The sequence below is a fragment of the Chinchilla lanigera genome, unplaced genomic scaffold, assembly GCF_000276665.1.
Source record: "Chinchilla lanigera isolate Chin_1 unplaced genomic scaffold, ChiLan1.0 scaffold00187, whole genome shotgun sequence".
In the NCBI taxonomy this organism is placed as follows: Eukaryota; Metazoa; Chordata; class Mammalia; order Rodentia; family Chinchillidae; genus Chinchilla; species Chinchilla lanigera.
Window position 1 is genome coordinate 382,794 of NW_004955588.1, and position 14,330 is coordinate 397,123.

Below are 14,330 nucleotides of genomic sequence, written 5' to 3' on the forward strand. Positions count from 1 at the left end.
CTCCGCCTCTGAGTTCCCGGCCCCCGTGGCCGACCTGAGCCCCTGCCGCCGAGGCCCTAGGCGGCGTGGAGGTGGCCAGGCGCGCGCCTTTCTTCCTCTGAATGGCAGTTTGTCCCTGGTGGACCGAACTCAGAAGGGGTGATCACGGTGTTTTACTTTAAATCTGTGTCTAAACCAAACATGCAGAACACGTCAGCCGTGTCTGTTGTCCCACAACCTGCATTCCTTTGCCCCCGGGTTCCCTCCCACATTACGGAAAACACCCCACCCCACCCCTCTTGGAAAGGATAAGCGCAAAGTATGTTTGGAATCAAAACCAGAAGCATGACTGAATACTTCGGAGCTTATTTTGGGTACTTTCTGAGGCAGCTGGCCTCGCCCCATGCTGACTGGTCATGCACCAGTAGGCTGTTACCTCCAGTTAGCAGTGGCAAGCGAGCCAGAGAGGCTCCAGGAGGCCGCCTGTCCCCCGGCTGTAACACTGTCCCTTCAGAAACCTAGACTGTGTTTTCCTTTTAAAATATTTTAAATGTGACTGTAATCCCAGCACTCTGGGAGGCTGAGGCAGGAGGATTGTAAGTTCAAATCCAGCCTGGGCAACTTAGTTAATGAGACTCCGTTCCCAAATAAAACAATAATGATAATAATAAAAGGACTAGGGGTGTAGCGCAGTGTAAAGGCTGTGGGCTCAATCTCCAGTACTACAAATAAATAAATACATAAAGTATTTTAAGTGCTTACAATTTATACTACACAGTAAATTCCGATTTTTGACAAATTCCAACACCCATCTCATTTCTGCAGCGTACTCAGCTGCTGGGATAAATGAGTGTTCTTATACTGAGTCTGGGTGAAGTTCAGTTTTAACATCAATTACATGAAATGTTTCCTTGTAAAAAACAAATTTTGGGAAAGCTGCTTTCTTTTTTTGAGGCAGGGTCTTGCTGTGTAGTTCAGGTTGGGCTTGGACTCACTGTGTAGCGCAGGCTGGCCTTGAACTCTCCAGGATTCTCTAGACTTGCCTCCAGAGTGCTAGGATTACAGGCGTGCACCACTACGTCCGGCCAAAAGTTGCTTTAATGCATAAGACGACTTGGAACCAATTCTTGGTTACCTCTGATTCCATCATAGGGAGCTCACTGGAGGTCTAATGTAGAATTTCTGTGATACCATTCTCAGCACCAAAGAGGTGGATTTTTCACCCCCAGCCAGGCCGTCCAAATGAGCACTCTTTTCCACCATTCGGTGAAGAGTGGTCAGAAGTCTCACCAAAAACCGTTTCTATGGCTGATCTACTCCAGTGGCTGCTCTCCATGGCGCCTCACCTACTTTGGAACAGTATATCATCTCTGCAGCGGTATGAAGCTGGAAAAAGACTTGATTTTTGGTATTTTGCTGATATCGTGACCTTTTTCTTTGCATTCATCCCCCAAAGAGCAAGATCTAGATCTTCCTTCCAAACCTGCAAACTTGTAAAAGTGACATTGTGCCCTGAAACGCTCATCACACAGTCTCATCAGGATTTGGTGAAAGGAGTAGATTAGACTCTAAGTATATCAGCAAACAGGTATGAGGACATATTGGTGGATGGAGGCCAGTGATTTAGATTGGTTTTAATTACAGAACAGAATACACCAGGCATGGTGGCATGCACTTCTTGTCTCAGCAGTCTGGGAGAGAGAGGCAGGAAGATTGCAAATTTGAGCATAACCAGGGGAATTTATTGAGACCCTTTCTCAAAAAATAAAAAAAGGCTGATGATACAGCTCACTACAGAAACTCTGAATTCAATCCCCCGTATACGCCCCCCAAAAAAAGTTTAAAAAGATACTAAGTAAAAAAGATTAAAAGAACCTTTTTCTTCTCCATCCATCCAGTTCCCCAGAGGCTACCCCATGTTTCTAATGTAAAGAGAGACAGGCTTCAAACAGACACCATTAAATTTGAATGTTTCTGTTAAATGATAGTTTATCAACATATTTATTAGGGAATTGTGAATGCTTGGTTTTTGTATAGGATAGGGACAGCTAATAATTCAGCCAAGTCTCCTGTTGATACCACATTTTTTTTGTCTTTTTGAGACAAGCACAAGAGATTGTTTATTTCCCCGTGCTCTAGAACTCTTTTCTCCTCACCTCACTTCATCTTGCTATGCAGTTCAGACTTGCCTTGAGCTCACTTTGTAGCCCAGGCTGGTCTCGAACTCACAACGATCCTCCTACCTCAGCCTCCTGAGTGCTGGGATTACAGGCATGCGCCACCAGCCCGGCTGATACCAACCTTTTAGCATGTGCTTTCAGAGAAACTTTCTGTAGCCTCTGCCACAGTGACAATAAGATGTTCCATTTAAAAGCAACCCTGGGGGGCTGGGGATTTAGCTCAACGGCAAAGCGCCTGCCTGGCAAGCGCAAGGTCGTGAGTTCGGTTCCCGGTACCGGAAAAAGACAAAAGACAAAAAAATAAATAAATAAATAAAATAAAAGCAACCCTGTCTAAGTAAATATCCTGTTCTCGGTGACTCATCTTTTACTTCTAGGAGGGTAAAGTCTTCATAGTGGGGCTGCATTCAAGTTCAGATATTCAGCCAAGGATAAAGTCCCCAGGGATCTTTGGATACTGAATTATATACACTTCTCAGGCAGGAGACAGAAATCCTGAGTGGCTGGCTGTCCTTAGAAATTTGTCAGGCTGGGAATGTAGCTCAGTGGCGCAGCACCTGTCTGTCAAGCACAAGGCCCTGAGCTCAATTCCTGGTACCAAAAAAAAAATTTGTCCTGCACCAGGTATAGTTCAAGGCTAGCCTAAGCTACACAGCTAGACCCTGTCTCAAAAAAAAAAAAAGTAGTCCTAACTGGGTGCGGTGACACATGCCTGTGATGCATAAAAAAGGGATGTAGCTCAGTGGTAGAGTGCTTTCCTAGTAAACATTCATTCAATCTCCAGTACCTTAAAAAAAAGCACAGCACGGCGGAGGAGTTTGTCTTTGGCTCTTTGTCGTCGTGCCCGCCCCCTCTTTAAGTATTTTGTTGGGTAGTTATCAGGCCATATTCAACTTCAGAAGGGAAGTGGTTTACTTTGCCAACCCTAAATTCCCTTCCTGCTGTACATCAAGGCCACAAAGAAAACATCAGGATAAGAGCCCTTTCAACTCATGGGTCTTTTTTAGGGAAAAAAAAAAAAAAAGCTTGTATTTACTTGTGGCTCTCAGATTGTGTTTCTTCCATTGGCTGCTCAGGTTTCCCTCAGGTTTCCACCCTGCTAAGTATAGCTGTATCTATCCGCCCGCCCCCCCTGCCCTGCCCTGCCCCGCCCGCCTTCCTCTGATGGTAGAAAATCAAGGCTGTTTGGCTTGTGTCTTCAGCTGACAGGATGGACTAGAGCTTAAGAGTTACACGTTTTTCCTAAATGAACAGGAGAATAATGCCTTGTACGTTGGGCACCTGTACACCCAGTTTGCCCAGGAGCCAGTTATCAGAGTGTGATCAGTAAGGGTACACCTTTCCTTTCCTAAAAGTGCTCTGGTTGAACAACAAAGTATGTAGCCACCAGATTCAGGCTACGTGAAGGATTTAGGATACACAGATAGTGACGCCCTTTAGGATAGAAGTTCAGTTCCATCCAAGAACCACAGGTGCTGGAATGGGGCTGGTTGTAGAGGAAGATTGCTTTGGCCCGGGTGGTGAGGGAGGCATCACAGAGAAAAGGACTGGGTGGGGAAGAGAAGGAGATGAAAGATAGCCAAGGTCCCGCAGCAAATAAAGAGGCAGAGCTGGGACTCGGTCCCAGTCTGTGATCTTTTCAAGTGGCAGTTCTGCTTTCAAACACAACAACAAATAGTGCAGGCGGTAGGCAGAACTGGGAATGTGCACACCATGGTTACAGGGCAGCAAACACCCCAGACAGGGTAACGGTCAGCGCTGATGGTGGGAGGGGCCGGATATGCTGCCTCTCCCTTTGTGCCCCCGCCCAAGATGTGCTGGAGTTCAGAGTCTTGCTCTTCTGTTCATTCCTGTGGTTTCTGCCAGAGCACAAGAGGTTGATTATTTCCCCGTGCTCTGGAACTCCTCCTCACCTCAGCGATGAGCTTTTATTTGGTGCCTTCTTTTGCTTTGCTTTGCCTTCTTTCCCTGCCGGGGCCTGACCAGTTGATCCAGCTGCCTCTTGCAGTGAAGCAGCGCCATTGTAAAGGAGTTTGGGGGAAAGTTCTTCCCAGGCTTCCCTGTCCCCCTTGCTCTTCCCTGTCCCCCTTGCTCTCCGCTGCGTTCACCTCTTTTTCCTCCAGAGTCGGGGCCCTGTGGCCTGTCCTGTTTGTGTAGTTCCTTTTCCAGAGCACACAGGCCCCTCAGTGCTTCAGTGACAAGTACTTGCTGGAGCCACTTAGCTCAAGTGTTTGGATGTCACTTTGCGCCACAGTCATCCAGGCAGCCCTTGGTCTCCAGGAAACAGAGAGGCCTCCTCGATAGCAGGGATAGGAGTTGCAAGTCAAAGGCCTTGCCATAGGACTAGGGTTTGGGCCACAGAATTCTCTTTGCTTTAGAAAAGAGTTTAATGTGGAGAGAGATTTGCTGATCAGGCATGGTGGCACACGCCTGTAATCCCATCACTCAGGTGGCTGAGACGGAACTGATACAAGTTTGAGGCTAGCCTGAACTATACAGTGAGACTCTGTCAAAAGACTTGTTCCCTCTCTTTGCATATATATATATATATATAATTTTTTTTTAATCAAGACAAAAAAATTACACATCCTTATGGGGTACAGTGACCATTCCAGTACATGTAGATACATAGTGCATAATGATTGCATTGATAATTGGTGTATCTGTCACTCAGGCATTTATTGTCTTTTTTGGTGTGTGTGCTATAAAAGTACACACTCTACAGCTGGCCCGGGCTCCCAGCCTGTCACGTTTTGGGTTGGAAACATTCAGAATCCTCTCTACAGGCTATTTTGAAATATTTCACTTAATTTTTGTCAGCAGTGGTTATGTTGTTCCTCCTGTGCAGCTGCACCCCAGCGCCTGTTCACTCACCCCTTGCTTTGTTTTCTCCCCAACACTCTGCCTAGGATCTGGTAACCACTCTTCTGTTCTCTACTTTTTTAGGTCGAGTTTTTAGCTTCCGTATATGAGAACACGTGGTATTTGGCTTTCTGTTCTGGATTTATTTCATATAACAATACCCTTCTCATATTGCTACAGGTGATACTTTTTTCTTTTTTTGAGATAGGGTCTGGCTGTGTGTTTGGGCTGGCCTTTGAACTTACTATGTAGCACTCTGACCTCAAACTCATGGTGATCCTTCTGCCTCAGCCTCCTGAGCACTGGGATTACAGGCATGTGCCTCTTTGCCCAGCACAAGAGACACATCTGTTCCTTTTTCTTTGGTGGTGGTGGTACTGGGAACTAAACCCATGGCCTTTACACTGATCTACATTTCAGCCCTTTTTACTTTTTTATTTTTTGGTTTTTTGAGATGGTCTTTATAGTTCAGGCTGGCCTTGAATTCACTATGTAGCCTAGGCTGGCCTTAAAGTTGCAGCAGGCCTCCAACTTGCATCAAGCCTCCTCTTGTCTCACCCCTCCTGTGGTGGCATGTGCCTCCACAGCCAGCAGTTTATTTTTTACTTTTATAAGAAGATGGTTCTAAATTGCTAAATTGCCAAATTGCCCAGGCCATGCTCAAACTTTCAATCCTCCTGTCTCAGCCTTCCAAAGTGCTGGGGTTATAGGGATGTGCCTCCACTCCCTGCTTTAAAGCTACTTGTTTGTTTGTTTTTGGTTTCTTAAGGCGGATTCTTGCTGTGTGGCCCAGGTTTGCCTCAAACTTGTGATCCTCCTGCCTCAACCTCCTGAGTGCTGGGGTCACAGATGCCCAGCTAAAGGCTAAATTTACATTTCTTTCAAGTACTGGAGATTGAACCCAGAGTCTTTGCATTAAAGTTTGTTTGTTTGTTTGTTTGTTTGTTTGTTTATTTATTTATTTATCTTTGTGAGGCAGGATCTTGCTGTGCAGTTCAGGCTGGCCTTGAACTCACTTTGTAGCCCAGGCTGGTCTCAGAACTCGCAAAGATCCTCCTGCCTCAGCCTTCCGAGTGCTGGGATTGCAGGCATGCACTACCATGCCTGGCTAACTTCTTTTTTTAAATTAGATTTTATTGGTACATTTTTATATATATAACGATCACAGTCATCACAGAGAATTTGTTACCTGTACATGATATAACTTTTGTCCCATTCCCCTAACCTCCCTTCAACCCTTCCTCCCCTCCCCATTCACAAAGCTTTGTTTCCATGTTTTCTTTTCTCGTTTTTTTCCACTTTTCCCTTTTTTCCTTTTCCTTCTCCCCTCTCCCTTGTTCTCCCAATTTGGACATTTTTCTCCTGTTTCACAGTAAAGTGAATTTCTTGCTGCTTCTTGCTGTGTTTTCCTCCCTTTCAACTGCCTTCCTACTTTGCTAAACTCTCGAACCTACCAAATCTTCCTTGATGGAAGAAGCCAGAGTTTATGAATTTTCCTGTAACCCAGTTGTTCTCAGCGGGGGTGATTTTGCCCCTCCCAAATTTAGCGAGCCCTGAGAGCCTCTCACTGAGGACTGGGGTGTTCCCACCATCTGGTGAGTAGAGTCTCAGGAGCTACCCAGTACCCTACAACACGCACAGGATGGCCCCACGACCAGGAGTTACCCAGTCCCAATAGCAAGGCTGAGCTTGAGGAATCGTGCTGTCACTAATGTGTCTCTTTGTCTTTTTCATCCTGTCCTCTTTGAGAAGCAGGCTAAGATAGAAGTTCAGAAGTAAAGTGGAAAGAGAATTATTATGCTCTAAACTAAGCCGCAGGTCTCCCTCTTCCCTGCCTGCCTGCCTCCCTTCTTTCATTTTCCTTTCCTTCTTCCCTCCCTTCCTTTCTCTTCTTTCTTCTGTTTTTTGGTTTTTTTTTTTGCTTTGTTTTTTTGTTTGTTTTTTAGTGCTACTGAAGATTGAACCCAGGACCTTTGCACTGAGCTTTTTTCTTTTTTGAAATAGGGTCTTGCTAAATTGTTCTGGCTGAACTCCTACTCTGCCTCCTGGCACAGCCTCTCAGAGATTGTAGGCATGTGCTGCTGCCTGGCTCATTCCACCTGGCAGCATGCTCATTCCTGGAATAAAAGAATAATTCTTTTTCGTTCTTTTGTTTTCTGGGAATCAAACTCAGAACCTTGCACTTGCCAGGCAGGTGCTCTGCCACCGAGCTATATCCCGGGCCCTAAGAATAATTTTTAAAGTACCAACCTCATTGGGCTGTTTTGCGCATTCAATGATTAGTTATTTAAGTATTTTCTTTTTTTTGAGACAGGGTCTTGCTGTGTAATCCGGGCTGGTCTCAAACTTGTGGTGATCCTCCCACAGGCGTGCACCATCATGCCTGGCGAATGATCATGAATGCAGACAAAAGTATTAGGATAAAAAAAATTAGAATAATGGCTGACACACTTAATACAGGTTTGAAAACAAGACCGAAACCCTGTCTGTGCCATTGTGGGCACTATAGTCTAAATGTGTTTTATTTAAAACTCTGACAGGGGGCTGGGGATTTAGCTCAGCGGCAAAAGCGCCTGCCTGGCAAGCGCAAGGTCGTGAGTTCGGTTCCCGGTACCGGAGAAAAACCAAAAAAAAAAATAATAATAAAAATAAAACTCTGACAGCTAGGGCAATGCAGGAGAGCAGGGTTAATAATAGCATCTGTGTCTCCCTCCTCAGAGTGCTTATCAGCAGCTGGACTTTTCAAAGCTTAAAAAATAAAATCTCCAGTGGCAGTAACTGTTGTTTAATCCGAGTCTGCCTCTTGCATTGTGGGAGAGGTCAGTTATGTGTATAGTTAGCAGTGAGGCTTCTTAGCGAAGGCAGGTTTTCCTCGGACAACTGGAGTAAGGGACTGAATCTTACTTTTATCTTTATTTCCAAAACCTCCTCACCTGTTCTCATGATTTCGAAGTATAAGAATTACTTTCCCTGTTTTGAAAATGGGGGCAGGCGGAGGCTTGGGTATATCAGCTACTGAAATGTCCCATTTTTGACGACCTTGAGTGCCTAAGAAGCATAAGAAATCAGATAATTCTTTACTCCTGTTCTTCTGCAAGGTAACATTTGAGGAGACAGTTGAGTAGCAAGAAAACACTTTCCCACCACCTGGGTGTGTGTGGCATGCTTAAAGCTTAGCTAGCATCCAGGGGCCCTTTTGGTAAGAAACCTCATCTGCGCAGTGAGGCCCGGAACGCATCTGCGCAGCAACTCGGAGAGGCTCACTCAGGCCATGCATGAAGCCCCGCAAGAGCGGAAGATAAGTGCAAGTGGACAGAGGCTGGGGAAGTCTTTATACCAGTTTTAAATATAAAACCTTCCTTTTCTTCCGCTCTAGGAGTCCCGGCCTGTGCACGTGGTACTAGGAAATGAAACCTGTGACTTGGACTCCATGGTATCTGCCCTGGCCTTGGCTTTTTATCTGACACAAGTGAGTGAGTACCTAGGGGCAGACTCTCAGAGTGAAAGATTTGGATTCTACATCCTGCTCTGCCACGCAGCAGCATTTAGGCTAGGGTCACTTAAATCCCGTGCTTTTGCTAATTCTTTTTTCTTTTTTTCTTTTTTCGGGTTTTTTTTTTGTGACAGGGGCTCACTATGTAGCTCAGGCTGGCCCCAAACACACAGTGATTCTCCTGCCTCAGCTTCCTGAGTGCTAGAATTACAGGTATGCACCACCACACCCTGCTTTTCCTAAGTCTTTTGGCTTCTGTTTTTTTTTTTGTCTTTTTGAGGCAGGGTCTCGCTGTGCAGTTCAGGCCAGTGGTGAGCTCACTTTGTAGCCCAAACTGGTCTCAAACTCGCAACAATCCTCCTGCCTCAGCCTCCCGAATGCTGGGATTACAGGCGTGCACCACCACACCAAGCTTATAATTTAATTTTTATTATATTTTTTATTTTTTAGTTTTTGGTATCAGGAATTGAACTCGGGACCTTGTGCTTGCCCGGCAGGCACTTGTGCTGCTGAGCTATATCCCCGGCCCTTCCTAAGTCTTGTGTCACATCCAAAATAATATTTCACAGTGTCACTGTGAGGAACAAATGAGAAAATCTGTTCCAACGGACTTGTAAACTGTAAAGCAACTTACAAACAGTGTATTAGTGAGTTCCTTCTGAGTGTTAGTCATCTCATCCAGATTAACTCCTTTTTTGTTTCTTTTCTTTTTTTTTTTTTTGAGACAGGGTCTTGCTTTGTAGTTCAGGCTGCCCTTGAACTCACTGTGTAGCCTAGGCTGGCCTCAAACTTCTGGCAGTCCTCCTGCCTCAGCCTCCTGAGTGCTGGGATTACAGGTCTGCACCACCATGCCTGGCTATTTGTCCAGGTTAACTCTTTCTTTTTTTTTTTTTTTTTTTTTTTTTGTCTTTTTGAGACAGGGTCTCCCTGTGCAGTTCAGGCTGGCCTGGAGCTCACTTTATAGCCCAAGCTGGTCTCGAACTCACAACAATCCTCCTGCCTCAGCCTCCTGAGTGCTGGGATTACAGGCCTGTACCACCACACCCAGCACCAGGTTAACTCATTTCTGCAGCCTTGTATCTAAAACCAGGACTTTGCCATTCATTGTCTTATTGATCTTCGTGTTACTCCGAAGGAGGGGAGGGCAAGAGTCATCCTTTTGAGCATGGGATGCAGCTCAGTGGTAGAACATGTGTAGGTTCTTGAGTTCAAAGCCCAGAACCCTCCCTCCAGAAAAGAGCCTCCATTTATTTCCTTCTCTCCCCAGCTCCTCATGTCAGATAGCATGCCAAAGTCCTTCAAGAACTGAAGGATCATCACCCGTTTATTTTTATTTTTTTGTTTTTGGTACTGGGAATCGAACTCACGACCTTGCTCTTTCCAGGCAGGCGCTATGCTGCTGAGCTATATCCCCAGCCCCAACCCATTTATTTTTAGACTAGATAGTTGTGGCTTTGAGGAAGGTGGTAACTTACCTCAAACATTTCTCCTTTGTTCCCAGTACTCTTGTTACTTTTATTTTTGGGAGTGGGCGAAGAACCATGGGCCTAGTGGATTCTGAGTGTGTGCTCCACCACCACTGAGCTACACCCCCAGCCCAGCCTGTCTTCCAAAACTTTGAGATACCCTCTTTTCACTCTCCTTGCAGACAACTGAAGCTGAGGAAGTCTTTATACCAGTTTTAAATATAAAACGTTCTGAGCTACCTCTGCGAGGTGACAACGTCTTCTTCCTTCAGAAGGTTCATATTCCAGAGACCCTGTTGATTTTCCGGGATGAGATTGACCTCTATGCATTGCACCAGGCTGGCCTACTCACCCTCATTCTGGTCGACCATCATGTCTTACCCAAGTAAGTAGAGAGGATTTAAATTGATAGGCATGTACCAGATAAGAGTTACTGAAATATAAACAAAGGAGGAAAGAGCTGGGTAGGGTGGTGCACACCTGTAATCCCAACGCTCAGGAGGCAGAGACAGGAGGATCGCTGTGAGTTCTAGGCCAGTCTAAACTACATAGTGAGTTCAGGGGCATCCTAAACTATACAGCAAGACCCTGTCTCAAAAAAAGATGAAAAAGAGAAAGAAAATCATGCCCAACTATTGTCATCTCGGGCTGGGTAGGTAGCTCAGCGGCATAAGCACTTGCCTAGCAAGCCTGAGGTCATGAGTTCAATTCCCAGTACAAAAAAAAAAAAAAAAAAAAAAATGCTAGATTTTGGGGCTGGGGATTTAACCCAGCAGCACAGCACCTGCCTGGCAAGCACAAGGTCATGAGTTTGATTCCCAGTACCAGAAAAAAAAAAAAAAAGCCCAACTACTGTCATCTCTCCAGTTTTATTACTGTGTTCATGTCATGAGGATATGTACTGCCATAAAAAGAAATAGAAATATGGTTAGTTCAAACTGAAAAAGAATAATTCAAAAATAGACTAGGCGTGGTGGTGTATACCTGTAATCCCAGTACCCAAAAGGCTGAGACAGTAGGATCACAGTGAATTCAAGGCCAGCCTACATAGTAAAAGCTTGTGTCAAAAAACAAAAAAAAAAAACCGACAAAAAAAATCATTTAAATCTGCCTTCAATATCATTTAGCATTTGTGGCTAGGCCTGGTAGAACATGCCTGTAATTCCAGTGGGAGACTCAGGCAGAAGGCTCAAGAATTCAAGGTCAACCGGGGCTATATTTCAAAGCCGTGTCTCAAAAAACCATAACAAAAAGATTTTTGTGGTGGATTTACTATAATAGAAACTTAAAATGCTTGCAACTCTTATTTTAATTTTTTTTTAAATTGAGATAGGTTCTCACTATGTATGTAGTTTGGGCTGCCCTTGAACTCACTATATAGCTCAGGCTGGCCTCAAACTTGCAGTGAGCCTCCTGCTTTAGCCTCCTGAGTGCTGGGGTTACAGGTGTGCACCACCACACCTGGCCCATACCTGGCTATTTTTTTTAAAGATAGCAAAGGTATTTCCTACAGAGACTCTTAGTAATTTTAGAACATGTTATCTATAACACGTGGGGTCTATAAATACCTTATTCATGTCTAGGGAATGTGCCACCATGCCTGGCTCCTTCATGCCTGTTTAACAAATGTGCATAACTATAATAATTCCACCCCTAATTTAGAATTGGAAAAAAACCTGCCAAAAAAGCAACATGAGGATGAGACTTGATTGAGACCGTCTGGCTCCTGCTAATCTTTTGTTTTTTGGTACTAGAGATGAAACCCAGGCTTCAGATGCCAGGCAGGTACAATACCCAGCTACAGCTCTATCCCCAGCTATTTTTAAAAATTTTTATTTTAAGAAAGGGGCTTATCAAATTGAATTGCCCAAGCTGGCCTCAAACTTTTGTGTTGTTTGCTTTTTGGGTTTTTTTAGAAAGGGTCTCACTATGTAGTTCAGGCTGACCTCGAATTCACTGTGTAACCCAGGCTGGCCTTGAATTTGCCGTGATCCTCTTATCTCAGCTTGTCCAGTGCTGGGGTCACAGGCGTGTGCCACCATGCCTGGGGTGGCCTCAAATTTGTAATTCTCTTGTCCTCACCTACCAAGCAGCTGGGGTTATTGCCTGTGACATCATGCCCATGCCCAGTTCTGCTTCTAATCTTTTGTTTTGTTTTGTTTTTTTCCGGTACCGGAAATCGAACTCACGACCTTGTGCTTGCCAGGCAGGCGCTGTGCCGCTGAGCTAAATCCCCAGCCCTCTGCTTCTAATCTTAAAATGTATATTTTTTTTCCTGGAGCACACGGCAGTTATACAGGAAATGGCATAAGGAAGCCTAAGCGCATTAATGCATATTGATTTACTTGTGAATGAACTTTTATTTGAAGGATAAAAATGAGACGGTCCCTGGTTTCATGAAGCTTTCTGTCAGGAAGAAGGGATGAGGCAAACTGTTGTGGTAATGGGTGTTGGTGGCAAGTGCTGTCACTGTGGGGATAGCAGGGACAGAGGGTGCAATGGTTCATCCCACCGATGGAGATTTTACAGCACCTGGAAACATTTTATAGCACTTGACCCTTGATCTCAGCCTCAACAGAGGACTGTGTTTGCTCCCTGAGTGGGGAGGGAAGGTGATTAAGAAAGGCATTCCAGGCAGAGGGAATAATTAATTAGTACAAGCAAAGCCACACAGGCATGACACAGCCTGGTGAGGTAGGGGAACTGGAATTTGTTTTGCACAGCTGGAGCATAAAGTATGTGGGAAAGTAGGACGTGAAAGATGGGCATGGTAGCACACACCAGTAATCCCAGCATTTGGGCAGCTGGGACAGGAGGATCATGAGTTTGAGTCCAGCCTGAGCTACATAGTGAGTTCAAGAACAGCCTCCTGTAATCCCAGCACTCAGCAGACTGAGATAGGAGGATCACTGTGAGCTTGAGGCCAGCCTGGGCCATAAGCAAGTTCAAGGCCAACCTGCCCTACATAGTGAGACCCTGTCAACAAAACACAACAAAAACCTGGATTGCATAGTATCTCAGAAGAAGCTAGGTATGGTAGTACATCTCTGTAGTAGATAGGCAGAAACATTTCAGGTTGTACCCCACTTACTTAGACTCTGTCTCAGATTTTTAAAAAACATTTTTTTTTTAATTTGTCTTTGAGACAGGGTCTTGTTATGCAGTTCAGGCTGGCCTTAAGCTCACTTTGTAGCCCAGGCTGTTCTCAAATTCCCAACAATCCTCCTGCCTCAGCCTCCTGAGTGCTGGGATTATAGGCATGTACCGCCATGCCTGGCTCTAAATTTTTTTCTCGAAGGCCTAGCTTCGAGTCTCTAGTTCAGAGTAAAGGGCCTGGTTTCAACCCCCACAAAGAAAAGGTGAGACTAGAGTGGTAGGGAGGCCTAGATCATGGAGTCTTTGTGGGCTCTTCTAAGGAATTTAGACTTCAGTGGAGGCAGTGGGGAGCTTGGCATCATTTCTAAATCTTTTTTTTTTTTTGGTACCGGGGTTCAAACTCATGACCTTATGCTTGCCAGGCAGGCGCTTATGCCACTGAGCTATATCCCCATCCCACTGAGCTTATATCTCCAGCAGCATCATTTCTATTCCAGGTCCTCAGGCAGCTATCTGTGAGGAATGGTTTAGGAGGGCCCTGGTTAGAAGAGGCGATTGGTTGAGAGACTGTTGAAAGATGTAAAGATTTGTTGAGAGTCCAGTCTAGTTGAGAAATTTTGAGGGCCTAGAGCAAGGCAGTCATGCAGAGCCGGAAAAGAAAGATGCAAAGTAGAAGCCCTAGGACCTGGGAGCTGTATGGAGTTTGAGTATTGAGTGGGATCTGTCATTGTTTTTGTGGTACTAGATGAATCCTGGATCTTTGCAGTAAGCTACATCTCCAGCCTCTTCTTCTTTTGGATGTTAGGGCAATCTCGGTGGATATCTATCACCCCACTAATCACCAGTTGACTTGGCTGATAGGCTGGCTAGACAGGTGTCCCCTTCCTCTCAGCTCTGTCCCTCCCGAAGCAGTGTGCTCAGTAGAAGAGGATGCCCACCACTGATCTGGGAGAATCACTGCCTTGGTTGAGGATGTACAAGTAGTGATACTGCTTTGCTAGAACCTGCAATCAAGCTCTTTTGCTTTTTTATTTAGAGACAAGGTCTCACTAAGTCGCTAAGTTGCCTGGGCTGGGTTTGAACTTGCCATCCTCCTGCCTCAAACTGCCAGGATGCTGTAATTACAGATGTGCGCCATCATGCCTGGCTATAAGAGCAATTTTATTTTATTTTATTTTATTTTTTGTCTTTTTGAGACAGGGTCTCACTATGCAGTTCAGGCTGGCCTTGAGCTCACTTTGTAGCCCAGGCTGG

General features: G+C 45.2%; 1 protein-coding gene across 3 annotated transcripts in view; it reads left to right on the forward strand.

Annotated features, from left to right (window-relative positions):
* Positions 1 to 14,330, forward strand: part of Prune (prune exopolyphosphatase) — a 28,649-nt gene that overhangs the window by 3,001 nt on the left and 11,318 nt on the right. For 2 of the 3 annotated variants that reach the window (XM_013509914.1, XM_005414471.2), the window contains exons 2-3: positions 8,398 to 8,490; positions 10,163 to 10,365. In XM_013509914.1, the coding sequence (XP_013365368.1) occupies positions 8,452 to 8,490; positions 10,163 to 10,365 (242 nt within the window). In that variant the 5' untranslated portion in view covers positions 8,398 to 8,451. Of the gene's footprint in view, positions 1 to 8,397; positions 8,491 to 10,162; positions 10,366 to 14,330 lie in introns of those variants that run through there. The other variant, XM_013509915.1, reaches the window with a different exon arrangement.